Source organism: Arvicanthis niloticus, chromosome X (genome assembly GCF_011762505.2).
Source record: "Arvicanthis niloticus isolate mArvNil1 chromosome X, mArvNil1.pat.X, whole genome shotgun sequence".
NCBI classification, from domain to species: Eukaryota; Metazoa; Chordata; class Mammalia; order Rodentia; family Muridae; genus Arvicanthis; species Arvicanthis niloticus.
This window is the reverse complement of record NC_047679.1, coordinates 88932112-88954394: the sequence shown is the minus strand read 5'-3', so window position 1 is coordinate 88954394 and position 22283 is coordinate 88932112. Positions and strand designations below refer to the sequence as shown.

At 38.1% G+C, this 22283-nt stretch overlaps 1 protein-coding gene across 1 annotated transcript in view; it reads left to right on the top strand.

Annotated features, from left to right (window-relative positions):
• Ammecr1 (AMMECR nuclear protein 1) overlaps nt 1–22283 on the top strand; it is a 107160-nt gene that overhangs the window by 66610 nt on the left and 18267 nt on the right. The window contains exon 3 of the mRNA XM_034485499.2: nt 20453–20567. Coding sequence (XP_034341390.1) covers nt 20453–20567 — 115 coding nt within the window. The remainder of the gene's footprint in view (nt 1–20452; nt 20568–22283) is intronic.

The following is a 22283-nucleotide window of genomic DNA, read 5'->3' as shown; positions in this document are numbered from 1 at the left end:
TATCTGATTGGGAGTCTACTCTTAATTTTAATGTAGTTTTCACGTAGGCAGTATCTCATTTTAAATTATTTTGCTAGAAGATGTATTTCTCAACAACCAGTCAAGCTATCTTTAAGTTACTAGAAGGATGAGTGCCTGAATGAAGACCAGACTTATTATCGGGCTACTCTGTAGGAGCAATTCCTAGGAGGTACACCTCAACAACCCTGTGGTCTTCCAGCGGCAAATGCATACGTATAATCTATGTCCTCAGTTGGAGCCTCAAGAAGAGTTAGCTCACCAGAGTAATGTCATGATTGCATCTGAAGCCTTCATAAAACTGAACTTGTAGGTTCAGTTCTGTGGATTTTGAGGCTGATGTGGCTGTAGAAGAGCGAACAATAGCATCTGGTGTCAAGGGCCATAAACACCAGCTTTGCAGAACTTTTTTCTTTAAAGTAGTGGATCAGTGTGTGACTGCTGAATCCCAGATCAATTAGTCATGACTGAGAACAAAGGCTTCAGAGGTATGAATTTAGGGTTCAAGTTAAAAGGTCTCTGGAACCTAGGATGAATCTGCTTCTGTCTGAATCACAGCACTATAGCTGTAGTACTGCCTGGTGAATCTGTTACCTAGTGTATGGATTCAGGAGTCTTAATTCTCTATCCCAGAATACCTTGCTTATTTCATTGTCCAGAGTTCGCCACAGCCTCTCATTGCTGCACAGGAAGTGCTGGCCCAGTGCAGACACATCACCTCCTCCCCACCACTGAATTGGTATGCACTCCAGGCCACAACTTAAATGCCATTTGTAGCCTTAAGTCACAGGCTAAAAAAGTAGGAGGAAAGGGTGATGGGACTTGGTACAGTGGTAATTTTACTAAATAGTTGAGTGTCAGAGTTGGTTTATTCTGTTCTTGTGTAAGGCATATGCTATTTTCAGTTTATGATTTCCAGAAAGAAACTTAAAGGTTTTCACAGCACATAAATGGATAAATACTTGTGGCTTTATCCTTTTTAAACTGTAGATTTCCTTTTCTGTTTCCCAAAGGAATCATTTAGAAATTTTCCCCAACTTCCCAGAGTTCCTGTTCCGTCCTCTGTGTGCTCACATCACACTGCACATGCCTGTGTGACAGAGATTGCTTCATCGTCCCTGCTTCATTGCTTGTACACTTGTGTGCCCTACTTAAGTTGATTATCTCCTCCCAAAACCTAGTTCAGATAGTTCACCTTTGCTTTCCCTTTGGAATTGCTAGGAGTTAGGTATAGACCAAAATAAGTGTTTGACTAAGAGCCAGTTCTCTCAGTATACTGAAGTATCTGTCTGTAAAATAATTAAGGTAATTAAAGCACTAGGAACTGTAATTCTATATGTGAAAAGCAAGGGAAGTTTTGAAACTATGTGTTAAAGTAAGTCATAAGAAGATGAATCACTTTGCAAAAGTGAGCTCTTTTCGTTTGTAGCAATTTACTTTGCAATTGAGAAGGATCTATATTTTTTGTTTTCTGCTTACATTTTAAAATCACAGACCTTCTACCTCATTGTGTTATAACAACATCAGTCATCATCTAATAAAGGATGGGGATGCTCACTTCCTACATTTAGATACTCTAGTTGTGGTGATAAAGTTGTGGTGGTCTAAAAATGTGGCAATTGAAATACAGGTTTGAAATTTGTTCCCAAGTGGGGAAAACCATATATGTGTGTGTGTGTGTGTGTGTGTGTGTGTGTGTGTGTGTGTGTGTGTGTATATAAACATGAGGTGAATGACAAAGAGCAGGAGCTGGGAGAAAAGCGCTAAGTACAGTGTCCATGTTCTTGTGTACACTATAGCACGCAGTTACAGCTCACAAACATTTGCAAGAGAAGGTACTGTGAAGCCTTCTGTAATTGTTTTTGCAGAGGACATTTTATTCATAGTAAATTTGAATCCTCATGAAGGAGAGATGGCCATTTCTGTGAAGTGTTGTTTATAGTTTCTTGCTTTGCAAAGGTTGGTGCTCTCAAATTGTTCCGTTACCACAGAACATTTCTATAAAGCCACCTTTGCACCAAAGTAGTAGGTAAGCAACCCTGAGGTCATGGGTTCATATTGTGCCATTTATTGATAGCTAACTACTTATGCTTAATTTTACTAATTGGCTGAAGGCATTTAGGTTCTGTTGGTACAGAAATAAAACTTGAATTCAACAAATTCAACAGATCTACAAAAGGTACTACTTAATCACTTTTTCCCAGAGAAGAAGAGTTGAGCTAGGGACTTAGTCATTTTTCATCATTAAATATAGTGAGTACAAAAAAGTCCTTTGGAAATCCAGCCTCTACGAGCTCCTGTTTACAGTCATTAATTGTGGTAATATCCATTCCCAAAAGGATGCCACCCCTTTCTGAACTTGACTTTCTTCCCCCACTCCCTGTGGAATAAATATTGCACAGTAAATGTCTCTGTGAGGAATAAACAATTTGGAGGTTAAATGGAGGACTCAGTGTAATAAAGTTGACATGCAGTAAAGAAAATGTCCTTTTGATATGCATTTGGTATTAATTTCAGCAAAAACCATCTGGTACAAAAAGTTGTGAATGTGAGACATTTGAATGTGTGGCTATGGGGCCAGTTCTAGAAAGAGAAGGGGTTTACTGTGCTTAACAATTGCCAGCAGTCAGGTACTTCGACGTTGTGATTTTGCCAGACTCGGAAATCAAGTTGGATCAGCTCTACTGAGCCCTTCAGTGGGAGAAGATCCAAACTGAGCTACAAGTTAACCAGTGTACAAGTTAGAAATAAGACACTAAAAACATGTCTCCCGGTTAGTTTTCATTTGTGTGCTTACTATTGTCCTTTCTATATTCTGGGCTCTTAAAAAGAGCTCTTTGTGATGTATTGGTTGACTGTGTGCAGCTGGATTGACTGTAAAGGTCTGTAGTTTGTAGGGGGTGTCATGTTACTAGAGTGTAGTGTGTTTGCTCTTACTTCGTTCCTTTCTACTTATTTTCTTACTATGGTCATTCCTACTCAGAATAGTCACCATAGTTCCAAAGCTTGATTGAAAGATTCATTCAGTTTTCCCAAAATATGCAGCAATTATAACAATACAGCTATAGTTAAAGATAGACGTTTTTATAAATCCTCATGGTTTTGCTTCTTAATCACATCAGGCTGAATTAAGGTTTTATTCATTTCAGTTTAAAGGTTATTGAATACTTAATTCTGGAAAAAAAAATCACTGTACTAAGTACTGCACAGCACTAATGATGACCATCAGGGTACATCAACCTTCAAGGAGAAGGAGCTTACAGTTTTGTTAGAAATACTTGTGTGACCCGGCGGTGGTGGCGCACGCCTTTAATCCCAGCACTTGGGAGGCAGAGGCAGGCGGATTTCTGAGTTTGAGGCCAGCTTGGTCTACAGAGTGAGTTCCAGGACAGCCAGGGCTACACAGAGAAACCCTGTCTCGAAAAACCAGAAAAAAAAAAAAAAAGAAAGAAATACTTTTGTGTGTTACAAATGTTCTATGATTAAGAACATAAAAACAAACAAAAACCGGCCACCTTAGGTGGAGATACAGTGTCACCGAAAGCGGAAAGAATTAGTTGAGGCTAGGCAGTTTGAAGAAATGGACTTTAAAGCTGATTCTCTATGGACATTTAAAAATTCAGTTTCAACATTCAAGGGTGGGGATATGGAAAGGATAGATATGCCTTCTATATACAAAACACACCACACACCAAGAAGATACAGTATGTGTTATTTAGGGAAGAATTGTAAGTAAAGCTGCACAGCTTGGCCTCTAGAGACTGGGAGATACAATGATAGACTGTAAAGGCATTGAGCTGCCACTGGAAGATGTCAACAGAAGAACAAGGTTATCTGGGATGACTGGTTACCTACATTTATGAAGATTCGGAAAGAACAGATATTAGTAACAAAGATGGGCACAATGACATGAATCTGCAATACCTTCTAATGTCAGAGCAATTTGAATTTGTCTTAAGCTATCTTCCCCCCATATTTATGCATGGATGATTTATTTTTTATTTGTGTATATGTGTGTTCATGCATATGTACAGGTGCCCATAAGACCAAGATGTTGGACCCTCTGGAGTTAGCATTATAGACAGTTGTGAGCCTCCTGGTGTCAGTGCTGGGACTGAACTCAGGTCATCTAAATGAGTAGCAAGTACTATAAACTGCTGAGCCATCTCTCTAAGTCCACAACATTTATTTTTTTATGTGTGTAGGATTTTTTAAAAAAGAAATTGAGCATTAGTCTCTTAATATCAAATAATTATCAAGTACCAAATAATCAACTCTGAAAAAAAAATACATGTGAGTAACATTATACATACTGAACAGGTTGTATAAATGTGTTTAGTAATATATACATACATGTTTGTAACAATAATTAATGACAGAAGAAGCTGTGAATTTGGAAGAGAGCAAGGGGAGGAGTTCTTTGGAAAGAATGGGAAGTGGGAATAATGTATTATAATCTAAAAATGGAATTAGTTTCTCGGTTATAGACAAAATTATTTTTGTGAATGGGGGGGGAGGGGGTGATGAGATGGCCCATTGGGTAAAATCATTTGCCATTCAAACCTGACAAGTCAAGATTAATGTCCAGAACCAGAGTAAGGAGGGAAAAGGTTCCACAAAGTTGTTCTTTGACCTCCCATGTTACAACATTTGTTAAAATACAGCAGAACCCTGAAAAAATATTTCTAACCAAAAATACATCTGTGGGTGAGAAGTATTCAAGGATATAAATGTTTGTAAACACTGAGTGGTTGTTACGTAATTTAATATCTGTACTTATTACTTAAGTATGTCTGAGTTTTGAGGCAGAATTAAAATAGATCCTAGGTTTCCTTAAAGGCAAACAGCACATCCTTTGAGTAGTACAATGGGAACTTAAGGTTTGAGTGTTATAAAAGTCTGTGTCTTCTACTCCACCCATTTAGCAATACTTTTGAGTAATCTGTTCTCTCTTGGGGAATTTTCCAGATGTTTTTTGCGAATATGATTCCAATTTATAAGATGCGGTTTTATTTTGTAGCTGAGTGATGTCCTAACTATGAAACTTTTAGATGGAGCAAAATCCTATCCAAAGAATTGGGCAGGCTGTGGCCTTGACTTTGGCTTTCAGATCTTTCTTGGGAGGAAGATGAAGAGAGTTTCCTGTTCATTGCAGTAATACACATTAACAAGAAAACATTTCCAGCAATCAGCTGGGGTCACTAAGTTTTGAATAATGTTCATATAAGACAAATGAATAGTTGGTTCCACAAAAAAAATTTTTTAGATGGCTCATTAGGTCCAGATGTTTATACATATTCTAAAGGGAAATTCCTGAAATTAAGCAAAAAGAGAGGATGGGTGTACTATACACACTGTTGATACAGAAGCATTTCCAAGTAACAGATTACTTCATTTAATGCTGATCTGTTATAGTAGATTACCACTGAATAGTCAAATAACTTCAGACAAGTGCCCAAATTATTTTATAGCTATGTTTATTTTTAATATTTATGTGTAGTCTCCATTTAGTTTTCCTGATTTTGATAGGGCTCCATAGAAAAACAATCCCAAAATGGAACAACTCTGTAGCTGGTTTGTGCCCCGTGCATGTTGGCTATCTTAGAAACATTGTCCTGAGAAAATTCTCATTTCAAAGATCCCAAGCATATGATGTCCTGTGGTAGATGATTTTTGGACCGACAATACAGAGCTGACCTGAACGATTAACTCAAAACATAAACATTCATGTTTCCATTTAAAACAGAGACTCTTTGTGGCTCTCCTGCCCAAAACCATTCTGACTTTTCCCTTGTGTAAAATGTACTAGTTAGCATTTCACTTTTGTTGGAACATTGACCTGTGATTATTTTATCCAGTATTCCTATATAGGCCTTTGAAAGGATACCTATCAATTTTAGTGTCCCAAATTTTCTTAAGCAAACACATTTGGTGGTTCTGGTGTTTTCAAGGTTTCCATAGAAACAGGACATCTTGTTGCCTTTTTTTTTTTTTTAATCGCTGTGGTTTACAATTCTTTATATGAAAAAGAGTCATCTTATCCTAGCCAACCAAGCAAAACTGGTAGAAAATCCATGGTGTGCTACTTTAGTATGTCTTGTGCTTTAGGGAAACCTATATAAATCCAGGAGCTAGCAATAGAGTTAGAGTGGCCAGATGTAGATTTTTGACAGGGTAACAGAGCTTCCTAGGCAGTGAGCCATGCTTGCAGAGGGAATGGTTGTAGCGAGCTGGAAGACTGCCCTGTGCCTGTGAAGTGAGAGCCAGTGTAGATGCATGAGGAGTAACAACTTCCAGGAATGCTTCCTCTGGACAGTAATGATACTTTGTTGGGTTTTTACCAGGTATTTATTTCACAATGACTAGATGTTTAGTACTTAATGTACAATGTTCCAAAAGATTTTATTAGTAGTTGTAGCTTTATATTTTGTTGGGTTAGGTGTGTAGATCTCTAACTTCAAGAATGTAAGCGTTTCTTAACCTCCTTTCTCCCTCTTTTATTGATAGAGCTATCTCACATATTAAACTTAATTGGGTCAGATGGTGAGCAAGTAATCAAGCTCGGTGCAGATGTTTCCATTTTATTTTCTGTTTTAGTTATTAGTGACTTACTGTAAACCATACACTTAGTGGTCATTGTCACAATAGGCTAGTAGCTAGTAATACCACCATGTGAGTAAAAGCTCCCAAGTTCAAAACAGTTGCAGGAAGACCAGAATAATCAATAAAAAGGAATGAAATTGTTATTTAAAATTAATTGCCCTTGGTTTAGTGACATAGATATATCAAAATAGGTTGTGTTATAGTGAAAGTTCACTAGAAACCTGCATTTTACCTGACACGGTAGATTTGTAATTAGGATGTTATACTGAGTGTAGATGAGTAATGTCAGGAAAATAATTTGTTCTCTTTGAGCAAGTTCTTTATTTCCCTTACAACCTTAATTACAGACTTGATTTGCTTAGCAGATCCTTATTTTCCAGACTTGCTAAAGGAAACCTTCAGCCAAGGTCTGTTTGAATTAGGCCAACTTTTTGAAATAGTAGAGTTTAAATTAATGAGCCTTTATTCTGTTTGGAGAGTTTGTTTTCTGTCATTGATAATTATTTCCAGGAAAGTTAAGTTCACAGAAAATATTCGCTCCGTCCTTAATGTTGTTTACCAAAGTCTTAAGAAGTGGCTTTTCCTTTCACAGGGCTACAGAGAGGACAAGGCTGAGGCAAATGAAGTGCTATTACCTGGTCTCATCCCCCTGGAGCAGGCTCGGAGAAGCCTTCTAAGCTAATATTATTCCATGTAAAAAGCAAAGCAGACCTTGGAATTTTAAAGTCTAATGTGATTGATAGAGTGCATGCTAGTGCATGCTAGTAGCTCAACCCCCATGAGCCTTACTAGGCTAGAACCTTCCAAGTTGACAGACATTTGACAGCCCTGCCCAGTGTGCACTGTTCCCACATGTCTTCCAGAGAATCTGCCTTTTCCTATGAGATAATCCTCCTGGCTTCCCTTTATATCTGTCTGTTTATTTGTTTATTTATTTATTTTAAATTCTTCTCTCATATATTACAGCCAGTCTGTAGTTTCCCCTTCCTCCCTGGGTCTTTCCCTTCTACCTCCCCTTTCCCTGAGCTTCACCTCCCCATGTATACTCCACCTCTCCTCACAAAAGAGGAGGCCAGAGGCTTGATCTTCCACAAGGCTCTTCCTCCCTTTGGACACTTACTAACCTGAAATCTAACAGAGAACACAAAGTGGCCACAGAGTTTTTAAACAGTGTGTGTGTGTGTGTGTGTGTGTGTGTGTGTGTGTGTGTGTGTGTGTGTGTGAGAGAGAGAGAGAGAGAGAGAGACAGACAGACAGAGAGACAGAGAGAGACAGAGAGAGACAGAGAGAGACAGAGAGAAAGACACACACACAGAGAGACAGAGAGAGACAGAGAAACACACACACACACACAGAGAGAGAGAGAGAGAGAGAGAGAGAGAGAGAGAGAGAGAGAGAGAGAGAATGAGAATTGGTAGCTGATTTTCTCCAGGCATGTGTTCACTTAAGGAGACTATTATGCTTCTTTTATCATCTATGCCTACCTTTGATGTCTTATGTTCATCCAGTTTATAATATGTCTCTTTATAAGATGATGTGAAAAGCATAAAATAGGTTAGTAATATGGGCCCTATATGTTTCATGCTACAACAAAATGGTAATAAGAACAGCATAAACATAAGATGCTGTTGAGCTCTGTCAGGATGCGAGCGTTCATGTTTTCCTCAGGGGGAAACGGCTTGTGAGATCAAAGCTACTCTATGATTCTATCACGGAATATTATTATCTATTTATAGCAGTATGTGAGTTTCAGATAAAAAATATTGCCAAACAGTAGCACTTGCACAGTAATCTAAATAAAAACTAGAAAGACCAGTTACCATTTACTAAATGAATATCATTAATTGGCTATAAAGAAAGGAAGATACATTTTAATGGTATAGTTTTTAAGCTGAGCAATAAAAATATGCATAAAATATAAAGATAAAAGAATTTGAGGGAATATTAACCATTTAGTAAAGTATATGTAGCAGAATTCTTTTAATGCTTATTATATTACCAATAAATGTGTATTAAATGAGACTTTCTATATTTTTTATTTCATTCATTAAAGACCTACTTACCAGCTACTCCATGTTATATAGTAGATGTACATAAATGTACAAAAATAATGGCCAGTCACCTTGGGTGTAATTAAATTATAATATATACATGGATACAAATAGTCAGAACTCCTTTTAAATTTAGGTTCCTATAGAGTTTTGCCTAGCCTAATATCTCTGTAGACAGACTAGTATCCATAAAAGTTATGTCATAAGACCTTGAATGTAAGTATCATTCTGTTTCTTTTTTATTATTTTAATCTCTCAGAAGTAACTTAGTTTATAAGATTTGTACTTGGCATTAAGTGTTATGGATAGCACATATGAAGTCTAGTCATGTTATCTAAAGTGTAGTAAAACTTTCATAAAGCAAGGTGTTCCACAAAACAGAGGAGAACATTGAATGACCCTGGATATATTCTTGTGCTTTCCTTGTAGTAGGCACTCATAAGTGTCTGCTCAAAGTCATGTTCGTTGAAATTCCCTGCCGCCCAGAGTCATTACTGCTGCTACCTGTTCATGGCAAGTTCTTCTCCCATGGATGATACTACTACTCTCACATGACTATGATTTAAGTTGCATGGCTTTTATCTATTGCATTTCCCATCCTCAAATGATGCTGTCAGCCCTTTCAGTATCACTTGTGGTTTTTTACTAATGTTCATCATAGGCTGGAATTAGCAACTGCTATTTCAGCTGCCTATTACAAAGTTTCACCAGTGTATCTTATTACCCCATGTGCTTTTCTCATGGAGGCCCTTTTCATTGAGTTGTTCCATTTCTGATGGTAAAAGAATGGAAAGCTATACTGGAGAAAATTTTGCCTTTGAAAATTAGGTTTCTTTAACTACAACCAAATAAAAAACAGAGTTAAGTTGCGTCTTTTTTATTTATCAAGGTTAGTTTAAACTTATTGGAGGGAGTAAAATCTGGTCTAGTTTAGTACATCAGGCACCACACATTTCTCCATGTAGTAATGTAAATCTGCATGTGGCATTGTACTATTTACCTGAAAATGAGCACTGATGTTATTTTACCCTGACCAGATTATGGTCTTAGATATTTGTACATATAAAATCAGAACATACAGTGGCTTTTTACCACGGGGACAAGACTCTCTTGTTGTTAGACTTTAATAAAAGGGAGTTAAATATCTTACTTTTAAAATATGTAACTTTTGCTGTTGAATGATCCTTTATGTAACTAAGGAGAAAGGATACATAAGAATAGATGGAATGACGAATAAGAGAAACAGGAGAGGGAGAGAACCTCACTGTATAAGACTATATAAGTACTGTATATGAGCAGGAGAGAGAACCCTACTGTATCAGATTGTATATGGACTGTTTAAGAGCAGGAGAGCAAGGAGGAGTTGGGAAGAAGTCAGAAGATGTAGTAGGTAGCTACCCGGTAGCTAAGTAACTCTGGATACATGTTAGTCATGAGAAGAGTCCATGTTCTCTAAGAATTTTCAGCAGTGCCACTTGGTTGAACCCATGACTACAGGGGACTTGCTCTTGGAGGACCTCTATTACAGTTTCTAAGGGACTGTATTATTAGCTTGTCTACTTCATGAGGCTGCTTTGATGTTCAGCTATGATAAAAGAGGTAAATGTACTTTAGAAACAGTGAAATACCATGGGAAATGGAAATGTTCTCCCAAAGATACCATGTAACGATCATCATGAAAATAGTTCAATATAAATGAATGGACAACAAATTACAGTGGTCTTAGGAAGTCACCTGTACTTATACATATTGTGGAGAAACAGGTATGTAAAAAGTACAGACAAACTGTGTGGTAGACAACCTAACATTGGATGGTTAAGCAGGGATGAGGTATTCTACTTTCCTTTCCCATCCCCTATCTGCTCATTTCTGATTTCTCTAAAATCCCTAGGGAGAATTAGACAGTGGATCACTCACTTTCTCTGTCACCACCACCCATCTCCAGAAAGAATGAACTAGAACATGGAAACCTGTTCAGAAGGGAAAAGGTCAGCTTGACCCAGTGGGAAAATGTGGGAACACAAGCCTGCCTCACAGGTGCCTCTTGGCACCTGTATTCACTGGCATTCATAATGTTCTAGGTGGCCACTGTGTACCTTTGTCTGATAGTCACCTCATCTCCCATAGCTAATATTTTCTTTCATATCTTCCTTCTAGCATATTACTGTGCTTTCTTCCTTATCTTACTAAGGTAAGCAGCAAGAGAGGAAACCATCTAGAAAGGCACAGTGGGAGAGAGGACTAAAGATCGGAAAATCATGATGAAGTAGGGAGCGTTCACTTCCTTCGGTCACTTTCTTTCTTGGTTACCATAGAGCGCACAAGCTCAGTTTGTATCTGATCTTTTTGGTTGGCTTTCCTTCTTCCCTTAGTTACCTTTAGTCCCCTGCCAGTGGTAAGTAGAAAAATTATCAACAAGCCACACAATATGAACCACCATGTCCTCTGTCACCAGCCCCAGCATCAAGGACTGACGATAATGTTAGAAAGAACAGTAAATTAGGAGGTAAGACTGGATGGCTCTAACAGGGCACACAAGTTAGAGTAATAACACATGTCTTACAGTTTATGAAATTCAAATTATAGATTTGATTGTCATGGAAAAGGGGGAAGAAAAATAATATGACATTTGTGGCAGACATGAGACAACTTATTCAGGTCCAAAAAGCAGATAAAAATCAGAAACAGGCCCACCAGTCTAGATATGTCCAAACCCTAGTACTTTGGCAACTTTATTATGACTTCCAGCAGATTAAATTTCAAGCTGTGGAAAGGCTTCAGAATAAGGGAATGCTTAGAATCCCACTAATAAGACTTATTAAGTTTAGACAAAACAGATGTTTTTCAATGGCAACAGCTCTGAATCACTAAGATCAAAATGGGAGATGAGACGGAGGGAAAGAAGCAAGTGCTTTCACTGTGGCAGTCTGGAGCCTGCTCATCATTGTACTCTTGAAACTGACTGAATGTATGTGTATTTATGGTTATTGGCTACATTCTGGGATATGACACAGTCAATAGACACCAGCTTTTTGAAGTGAGTGTTGTCAACTTTAGAGAGCAAGTTTTCTCACCTATTTTGTGACCATAGACAAGTTATTTAATCTCAGCTTTACTTTCTTAACATACATAATGGTATTATTTTGAGGACTAAGCGGAAGAGTCCATGCATAACACCTGGCTCACAGTAAGTGCTCAGGACATTTTGATTCTTTAGTGGCTAAAACTGCTTTTGCTCAAAATATCGTGTCTAAGTAGATTAAGACCAGTCTTCTAGAACTTGATAGGAAGAGTTGGGTTAGCAGCTCCAAAGAGGGATGTGCCCAAGTGGGAAGAAAATATTAGAAATTCTTTCCAGGATTATTTTATCTAGAATATGTGAAGATATTTAAGCCCAACTAATATATGGTATTTGGGTTGCCTTTCATACTCTTCTGTCTTCCAAGTTGGAGGGTTTTGCTAACATTAAATGAGGAGCTCTGAGGACAGCTTTTGGTTCACTATTTGGTGTGCTGTGGTCATGGAGCCTGTATTTCATTCACATTTAGCACACTCCAATGTATTTCAGTTTACACATGGCTTGTTAAGTAGTCTTTCCACTTGCAGTTTCTTTGTAGCAATCTTCTTAAGCTGTTCAACCAGTTCACCCAAAGCTAGATAAAGCAACCTAAGTAAAATTGACATGGCTTAAGGTTTCTGTAACAGAATGAGAGGATTGGCATGTCACACAGCTTTTCTTTCTGGCAGAAATGTTCAACCCAAGTAGTTTGGAAAGGAAGGAAGCTGCTGCCTTTGGGTCTCTGATTCCTCTCCACCCCTGTATGCCTCTCTCTTTTACTCTCTGTCTTTGCCCCTCACCCCCTTCACCTCCTCCCTCTCACCGGGCCACCCTGCCTCACTGTCTCCCCTGACTCTTTAGGGAGTTGTCTTTTTCCTTCTGATCATTTTGTTAGACTGTAACCATTAGGATAGAAAATAATACACAGTGATTATAATTTCATGAACAGTGTTTCTTTATATTAGTGTATGTTAATTGTACAAAATGGGTTTTATTTTACAAACTAAATTGATAGCATCTCTTGCACAGAAGTAAAGTTTGCCCTAGAGAGTTAGGAAAAATCTAGTTCAGAAAATCCAAGAAAATATTACATAACATAAGACCACATTCTTCTATGTTGATGTAATTATTGAAGAAGCCCACACTTTACTTGGAGAAGTAAGTTCCTTTCTGTGAAGTTACCTTACAATTCTAGGTTATTTGGCAACTAACAAACCAGTAGTTAGATCTTTCCCCAAACAGGAATAAACCTAATCCGATCTAATCTAATGTTGGCATTTTATAATTTATTGTTTTAACAGGTGGTTTACATTTGTCCATGTGTTATTTAGTAATTGACTTAGTGCAAGCTGAACATCCTTATCTGCAATGCTTAGGATGGCAAGTGTTTCAGATGTCAGATGGTTTTCCAGGGTTGGGGTATTTGCCATACCTAATCTGATTCTGAAATCTGAAAGGCTCTAAAATACAAAACATTTGAGTCTTCTGTTGGTTCTCAAAAAGTTTTGGATTTTGGAGTATTTTGGACTTTGGGTTTTCCTAGTAGGATAGTCAGCCATTACCCTCATTAGCCTCTGTTTCCCTCTCATAAATGACAGACCTTAAGTGCATCATAGATACTGTGAAAATGAAAGAAAAGGAAACAAAGTTTTTTCAAAGATGCTTGTTAAACTCTTTCCATGGTGGGACTGAAGGGCCAAGCTTAGTCCTGTAGCTCCCTTCCTTTCCCCAGACCAGCCCCTGGATGTAAACTTATCAAATATACCCACTATCAGAGTTCCTCAACAGGAACTACTTATTAAGCATCTAGTGTATGCAAGTTTCTTCTGCAGGTGTGACTAATTATTTTATTATTTATTTGGAAGTTAGTTATTTTTATTATCATAGTAGCAGTGTGAGACCAGGGGCTGGTCTGGGGAAAGGAAGGGAGCTACAGGACTAAGCTTGGCCCTTCAGTCCCACCATGGGAAGAGTTTAACAAGTGTCTTTGAAGGACCTTTGTTTCATTTTTAGAATACTTATTAAGCAGTTGCTATCTGTCATTTGTGAGAAGGAGTGCAGAGTACTATTATGATTTTCATTTTATAAATGCAACTTCCACAGATTAAGACATCACACAACTAGTATGCGGTGAAGCCAGTATGCAAGGATTTCTCATTCGATTCTATATAACTATAAAATGTTTCTTATGTGTTAACTGCAGCATCACTTTTGCATTTTGCATTTTGCATTTTAGGTGCTCTGTCTAGTGAGTGGATCCACCATTAAGACATGCTTTCAATGGCTGCAAAGAGATACTCAGCCTGGAATATAAACAAAGTTTTAAAATTCTAAGTATTTTAAGAAGTAATTTATGGAGAGACAAGTATGAAGGTGCTTGCCTGCAATCCCAGCATTTGGAAGGCTCAAGCAGAAATATTGTGAATTGGTTGTCAGGCTATCTGCATAGTAAGACCATGTGTCTCAAGAAATGTAATTGGGTGTGGTGATATATGCCTTCAATCCCAGTATACCTTTAATCCTAGGCAGAGGCACATGGACCTTTTCAATTCAAAGCCAGCCCTATCTACATAGTGAGTTCCAGGCTAGCCAGGGCTACATAGTGAGACCCTATCTCAAACCAAAACAGCAGCAACCAAGCGCTTACAACAAAAGTTAAGCCATAGTGTCCTCATTGAAATGAGGGTGAGCTCCATGGAAGATTCTAGTCTGCATCAGCTTGTTATTATATTATAGTCACTTGAAATCAGAAATAATCTCGTTTTCAATTTTGCCAAAATGGAAATTGTTCGTGGCCATATCATAGTCTGTTTTCCAAACCCACACAGTCTTTCCTTTCCAATGTGATGAGAGTACTGTTCTTACCGTGTATAGTAATGAATGACTCAAACTCATACTGAGTCTTAAAGATGAACCTGACTCACACAGTGAAAAATCAATTACAATTTGCTCTGGGAGGATATATTTTAAAGACTTTCATCAGAAAAAAAAAGTAAAATTTAAAAAATGATTTCATGTTGTTTGTTTCCAAAATCAGAGTAGAGTAATCCAGAAAGTCTACACAGAAAGCGTTATGTTGCCACATGCACAGTTAGCTTTTTTATGTATCATGTATTTGGCAATTTTCATTTTGCTCTACTAAATCAAATTTGCAACCAGTTCTTCTAGTTTGCAGCATACAGAGACAGATTCTGATGATACTCTTGTCCCAAGAGGAGCTTTCTGAGGGGCAGCTATGGTGTCTCAAAGAGCATACGCTTTGACAACAATATTTCCTCTTTATTTTTGATATTACATATGTTACATTATATTATATTATAAATATATGTAGGCATTTTAAGAATTCAAGAATGCCAATAAAAGGCCAGTTGGGTGATAGCACTCTTGAAGGCTAAATGAATTTCACAGGAGCCAAACAATACCTAACAAATGGTACAGAAGTTCCTGGAAGGTCCCCTCAGCCATATAATTCTCCGTTCTTTGTTCTCTCTCTTTGTCCCTTTTCATGTATATCTCTACTGAAGACTTTTCCATGCATACTCCCCCCTATGTCCCTTTTCTCATTCCCTTTTATTTTCTCTCCCTCCGTCAGCCCTCTTCTTTTTATCCTGGCCCTGTGTTCTTTTCTCCATTTCTCATGAATTGCCCATTATCATACCACACTCAAATCAGGATTCACCAATAGAAACAGTTCTTAAACAGCCAGTAAGTTGTCTTTATAACTATTAAGGAAATAACTGAGGCCAGGCAACAGTATACATATGACATAGAGTTGGAAATCTCTGTACAGCCCTCACCAAATTCAAGGTCTCTTTCATCTCCCTTGTTGCTTCTGTTTGAGCAATAGTTACATGTTTGTGTTTTGTGTCCCATTGTTTCTCGGATCTAAAACACTAAACACACTACTCAGTGAGGAAGAGAAGCTTATTATACATAAATTTTCAGGCGAGGATTTAGGATTGTACTTTCCTAAGTTTCTGAGGTGCTGAGGTATTTTACATATGCATTCTGTTCCCAGGGTCTTAGTGCCTGGAATGGCACAAAAGGAATTTCCTAATGGTCTAAACCTCTCAGAAAGAAATGAAAAAAAAATCATGCACACTTCACTTACTTCTCTTTTACCTATCCCAATAGCAGTGCTTAGTTGTGGATTTAATTACTTGTGCTGCAGAATGACTGTCAGTAATAGGAAGCCCCTGTCACTTTGGTAACTTACCACTGCTTAACTGATTAATGGATTGTTTCAGGAAGTGAGTGGATGGCTTGCTAGGTGTACCTCAGTCATTCCTGTTGCAAATAATAATAATATTATTTAGGATGAACCTTGTATTTTTTTTTGTTTTTTTGACAATACAATGCAACTGAACCTTGTAATATCTAATGTTGTGCCTCTTTTCAGCTGTGTTTTATTTTGTTTTTAGTAGACACCCTCGCAAACCTCTTGATTTCTTGATAGCTGAAGTCCTATTTCCTTAACATATTTGTTGGAGTGCTGCTTAGCATTAGATATTAACTTTGACAGATGTTAATGCTGCTTCTCAGTTAGGTGAAATGTGACCTTGGGAAGGTGCCAGATTGAACTGAATACATTTGAATTTGGTATTTGAACTAGATTGTGTTTTAAACGTTTCATAACCATCATATGGTTGATGGGGCAGCAAGCTGATTTTGTTCATAAGCGTTTGGTTATTTTCCCTAGTACTATTTAAACATTGGAGAATGGCTTCCTATCATTTCAAAGAGAATTTCATTATTAGTTTACTAGAAAATCCTCCTGTCACATTCTTAAACACCCTCGAATTTAAATTGGCAGATACTTGTTGGGTATAAAATGTTTTTACTGGACAGTATTAATCATTTACTCTTGCAGATTTCCAGTGGCCAAGAAATCTAGGAATATTTGCCACTTGGCCACTAATGAATGCAACTGAATTGGTTGTGTATCTTTTTAAGGCAGAGACAGTACAGGGTTGAGATCAGAATTGCCAAGTAAGACAAATGTTTTGTGTTCACATTAAATAGTATAATCTATTCAAAGGTGAAGCCTAACATGTGGATAGCAGAAGAAATTTTGGACTTGGCTTAGCTCCATCTTTGGCCTAGCTGGATCATCTCAGATAGGTCATTGCACAACTTGAGAATGCAGCATCTTAGGCTGGGCGGTGGTGACACATGCCTTTAATCCCAGCACTTGGGAGGCAGAGGCAGGGGGGATTTTTAAGTTAGAGGCCAGCCTGGTCTACAGAGTGAGTTCCAGGACAGCCAGGGCTACACAGAGAAACCCTGTCTGAGAGAGAGAGAGAGAGAGAGAGAGAGAGAGAGAGAGAGAGAGAGAGAGAGAGAGAGAAGAAGAAGAAGAAGAAGAAGAAGAAGAAGAAGAAGAAGAAGAAGAAGAAGAAGAAGAAGAAGAAGAAGAAGAAGAAGAAGAAGAAGAGAGGGAGAGGGGAGAGGGGAGAGGGGAGAGGGGAGAGGGGAGAGGGGAGAGGGGAGAGGGGAGAGGGGAGAGGGGAGAGGGGAGAGGGGAGAGGGGAGAGGGGAGAGGGGAGAGGGGAGAGGGGAGAGGGGAGAGGGGAGGATGAGAATATGCAGCATCTTCTCCAAAGCCCTAGGTTTAACAGTGTGTAAGGCGTATTCTAAAAAGAACCTAGTTGAGGTAAGCTAATTCTCTTGTGTATCAGCTATCCACACCAGCCTGGCAGCTTGAAGATACATCTCCAGCTGAATTTTTATCTCTTTGGGATCCCTTAAATCCTTGCTAGGCTTTCATTGCCAGTGTATTTCTCCGGGAATTTGCATTGCGAGCAATTGATGTTTCTTTGCTCACAAGTTTAATGAAAAGTTACTTGGAGATGGGTGAAAAAATGTGAATACTAAAATTTCTGTTTGAATTTTTGTATACAATCAGCTGCTTCCCACCACGACTAATGGCCCTTTACTTATCATGTTGGAGCTCTGAAGCACTGTGCTTGAATCTTAGGATAGTGAAGTACCCTGTCGTCTTCTATCCATTCGCACCTCACTCATTGTTCTAGATATCCCTTTCTCCTGAGTCGTAGAGTGACTGAGCAGCAAGTCCCCAAAGCATGAGAACAACTTGTTCCATTTTAGGTACTTGAAAACAGTAATCCAATTTGAAACAGGTTGAATGTTATTGGCCCTGAATTACCTTTTTGTTGGTCAGTTGAGGAAATAAAGCAAACTACAAAGTATTAAGAAATTAGCTATGTAGTGACTTCATTACATGTATTCCTTTAGTGAAAAAAAAGATAGTGCTGAGTGGAAAAAAAAAATCTGTCTTCTTAAAGCAGGCCCAGTGTTATTATTCAAAACAACAAACAAACAAAGTAGGCCCAGAGTTATTATAGAAAGCAACCATCAAACAAAGCAGTAGATGACAGCAGCATTGGTAGAGGTGTTAAGACAGGGACCTTTGGATGTCACAGGTGTGAATACATGGCTATGCAGTCTTTGTGGGAACTCCGTCCCTCACAAAGGTAGACAATTACCTTTTTCATTTTAAAGGCTTACTTATTTGATGTGAGTGTTTTCCTTGCATGTATGTCTGTGCACCACATGTGTGCCTTGTGTCCTGTAGAGTTCAGAATTGGGCATCAGATTTCCCTGGAACTGGAGGGAAACCAGAGTTCCAGGTGGCTGTTAGCTGCCAGGTAGGCACTGGGAATCATAGCCTTGTCCCTTAGGAAGAGTAGCAAGTGCTCTTGACTACCAAGCCATCTTTCCAGCTCAAAAGAATTATCTTAATGACTAGTCATTATGGACTACTAGTCGGTATATACCCAAGAGAAGTGAAAAATTATGTCTTTATTAAAGCTGATGGAAATATTCAAGCAGCATATTTCATCTATCTTTATTTTTTACTCTGTTGTAAGTCTAATTCTACATACATATATGGCCAGGAGCTGGAGGAAAGAGAGGACTGGGAAGTTGTGGTTATTGGGTTTAGTTTTCAGTTGAGCAATCCATGAATTTCTGGAGATGGGTGGTAGTGATGGCTACATGAAACCGTGAGGATACTTAATTCTACAGAGACATAGATATGTAAAATGGTAAAACACAAGCTTTATGCATACTTCACCACAATGAAACTCCCCCCCTAACTCCAAAAAATACGTTTTTATGATGTTAAGTTAAAGGATTTTTTTTTCCTTTCCTTATGTTCTTTTTAATAAGAAAACTGAAAAACGGGATTGGCCTATTAGCTGGGGATACTTCTACACAATGTGTTAGCATTTGATTCTAATATCTGGGTGTAAAAGGTGCTTAAATAGAAGTGTGTCTTCAACTTGCCTTTGGATGAGAACTTGAGAACATTTTTAAGAACTTTATTGTCAGTAGGAAAATAAAGGGAGCCAAACCATAGGAAATTTATGTTGTTAAACTGTAAAACAGTGAAATGCTGCTTTCAGAGTAAGACTTCACAATTTCCTGATTTTCTTGGTTGATTTTGGCTTCTTGAATGACATGGCCATTTCTACTGTATCTTCCTAAGAGGATATGCTTTTGTATAGTGGGATGGGAGGAGCACCAAAATGCACTGAAAATACAAATGCAGTGAGTTTCAGAATGTCAAGAAGAGATGGAAAGTGGAAGAAAAAAGAAGGTAGATAATGAGAGCCTCTTTCAAAACTACAAAATGTGGAAGGAGAGTGGATTTTAGCAGTGAGTCAATTAAAAGGGAATTAAATTATTTCTGAAGGCCATGGGACTTTGTTATGTTTCTGAGTTTGTAATCTGTGAGGAGGAAACAATGAAAAGGTTTTCTAAGATACTGTGTCAATAGTTTCATTCCTTTGTTAGCTAATCAGAGGTGTGTTTTGCTTGACCAGGAAGTGGTTTCTTATAAAAGTACAGGGCACATGGTGTGTGTGTGACAGGCAGGGAGACAGTCAGGGTGGGGGAGGGTGCTATTAATTTAGCTCTTCTACTCTTAGAAGAAAACCGTTTTTATCCTTTACAAGGGTCTCTCTGGAGTTTGGCACAGTGGCACTTGATTAAAGGGTCTAATCAGAGTTGATGTACTCAGAAACTCAGAACTCCGCTGATGGGGTTAATGACCTCACGATCGATCTCCTTAATCAGACCTCTATCGCACAGATGAGCCTTTTTTTTGTCATTCCACAGTTTTTGAGTCCCATCTTTCGTTGCCTTTATAGGGGACATGAAATCCTTGTGTTTTTAAAAGCCTCTGATTTGAATGATTATCTTCTTTTACTTGGATTTTTTGAGTTATTTAATGTTCTGTGGTAGCTGTTGCAACTGTATTAATGTTTCTTATGTTTTACAATGTGATTTTCTCTATAAAAAGACAGTTACGTGTGATCATATATACATGTTCTCCTCCAATCATTGACTCAGAGGCCTTCTAGCATGTTACCACTACTCTTGTTTTTATTCTCCTCAAATGGAAAATGAAGCATGTTTTCCTTTTACAGATAATATGGAGAAAGAGAAAGTGTTCTTTCGGAGCACATTGAATTGAACATTCACTCTTTACAGTTGAAGTAGCCACAGGATTGGCCAGTAAACAGAGTCTATTAAATGAAGAATATTGACTTGTAAAATCACCTTTGATGATCACTTATGCACCTTTGATACAGTTCTGCTGCTTCTTAATTATTTACCTGATTCAAATGATTGTCAGTATTTGAACTTAGGAACCTTCATATCCAGTGATAGCATTAATCTCTGCTGTCTTCAACAGTGCCCTTAAAGACAGCCGTTTTCCACCAATGACAAGGGATGAGCTGCCAAGGCTTTTCTGCTCGGTGTCTCTGCTCACTAACTTTGAAGATGTTTGCGACTATTTGGACTGGGAGGTAAGATTATAGACATGTTACATGAAGGTGACTCCTGAGCAGACAGACATTAAGAACTTGGTCCATAAACAAAAGCTTTCTATCCATTCTAACACAGAAATAAAGCTCCCCATGGAACAATGAGATATGATTGGCCTTTTTTAAATGGCAACTATACCCTTTGGTATTAGAATCTCCAAACTGAATTGAGTGTTCACTTTTATCCCAGCTCACCTAAGCACCCAGTAAAGGCTGTTAATAAGTAGTGAGGAGTGCCTGGAATCTATTTCTCCTGTATTTCCCTTCCATTCCAGTGTATTGTGCTGTAACTGCCACTGAACATTTAGGCAGTCAGAATACACATGTTAAAAAGAAGCAGCAAAAGTTAGCATCATTACCACTTAGGGAAATTAGTTTGGGACAATGGCAAAGTATTAGTAAACTAGAATGAAATAATGTGCGTTTATTCCTGGCTACATTAATATAGACATCTGAAATTACAGCAATAATACTGTTCTATCTAAAGTATGTCTGTGCATTGCTACTGTCAGAGAAACCTACATTAATCATATCTCTATTCTACTTTACTATGTGGGAACTTTACTAAGTTCTCATGACAATTTACTTTGGAGGTTAAAATAGCTGACTGAAGGTCGTTCCTGTAATTTCTGAATACCAGCTGTGTTCTAGGCTGCCTTCTACATGTCCAGAGTAGCAAGATAGGGTCTCTACCTTGATTCAGAGAGAAATTTGTATGTAAGGCATGAAGCAACTTGCGGTAGAAGACTGAAACAAGGGGAATAGGTTGATAAATAACACCCTCTCCCACACATTATAAACAGAATTACTGTACCCTTCCAAGATCTTCTACCCTTCTGCTGCTGTTGTCGAAGAATCACTCCTATTGTTACTGAGACAGCCTTGTAACCAGATCATTGTCTTCACAGTTAATTGGAGTTGAATTTGATTTTTTGGTTTCTTTGTGATTTCTTAAAACTACAGATAGTTGACTCCACCACACTTCACTACTTCTGGGTACAGAATAATATTCTGGAGATCTGTCTCAGAAGATCTCTGATCTGAATTATTTTTGTGACACCAGAGCTATTTTATAGTTTTTTACAAGTGAAGATGATGAGAGTATCCCCTCTGGGTTTTCTGATTGGCTTTTTGTGTCATTATCAGAAAATGAAAGCATCCTAGGATCTTTATAAAGGAAGAAACAAAATAATAACACTTATACTAGAAAATTTGAAAAGTGTCAACTTTTATAGAACTGCATTTTCCTACTTTATTGTTTGTTAAGTCTGACATTCCTATTTGATGTCTCCTCTCTTCCCCTTTTCCTCCTTCTCTTCTTTCCCCATATCTGTCAACCTTTTTGTTCGTTTGCTTGAGATAGGCTCTCACCATGTTATCCAGGCTGCCCTCGAACCCAAGGTCCTCTTACCCCCTGCCTTCCTAGGAGGAGCAGGATCACAGGTGTGCATCACGACACCATGGATGGTGTTTTGTTTTGTTTTGACTTAGTGTTTCCAATTGATGTCCCAATTTAGGAACATTTACTGTGGTCTGTATGGCTTTTTTTTTTTTTTTTTTTTTTTTTTTTTTTTTTTTTTTTTTTTTTTTACTGGTTTGGGACTGTTGCTTTCTTTTCTCTAGCCAGAACTTAATTTTTGCTCTATAGACTAGAAAATACAGTGTATATAGTGGAGGCGTGGGGAGCAAGAAGCAGGG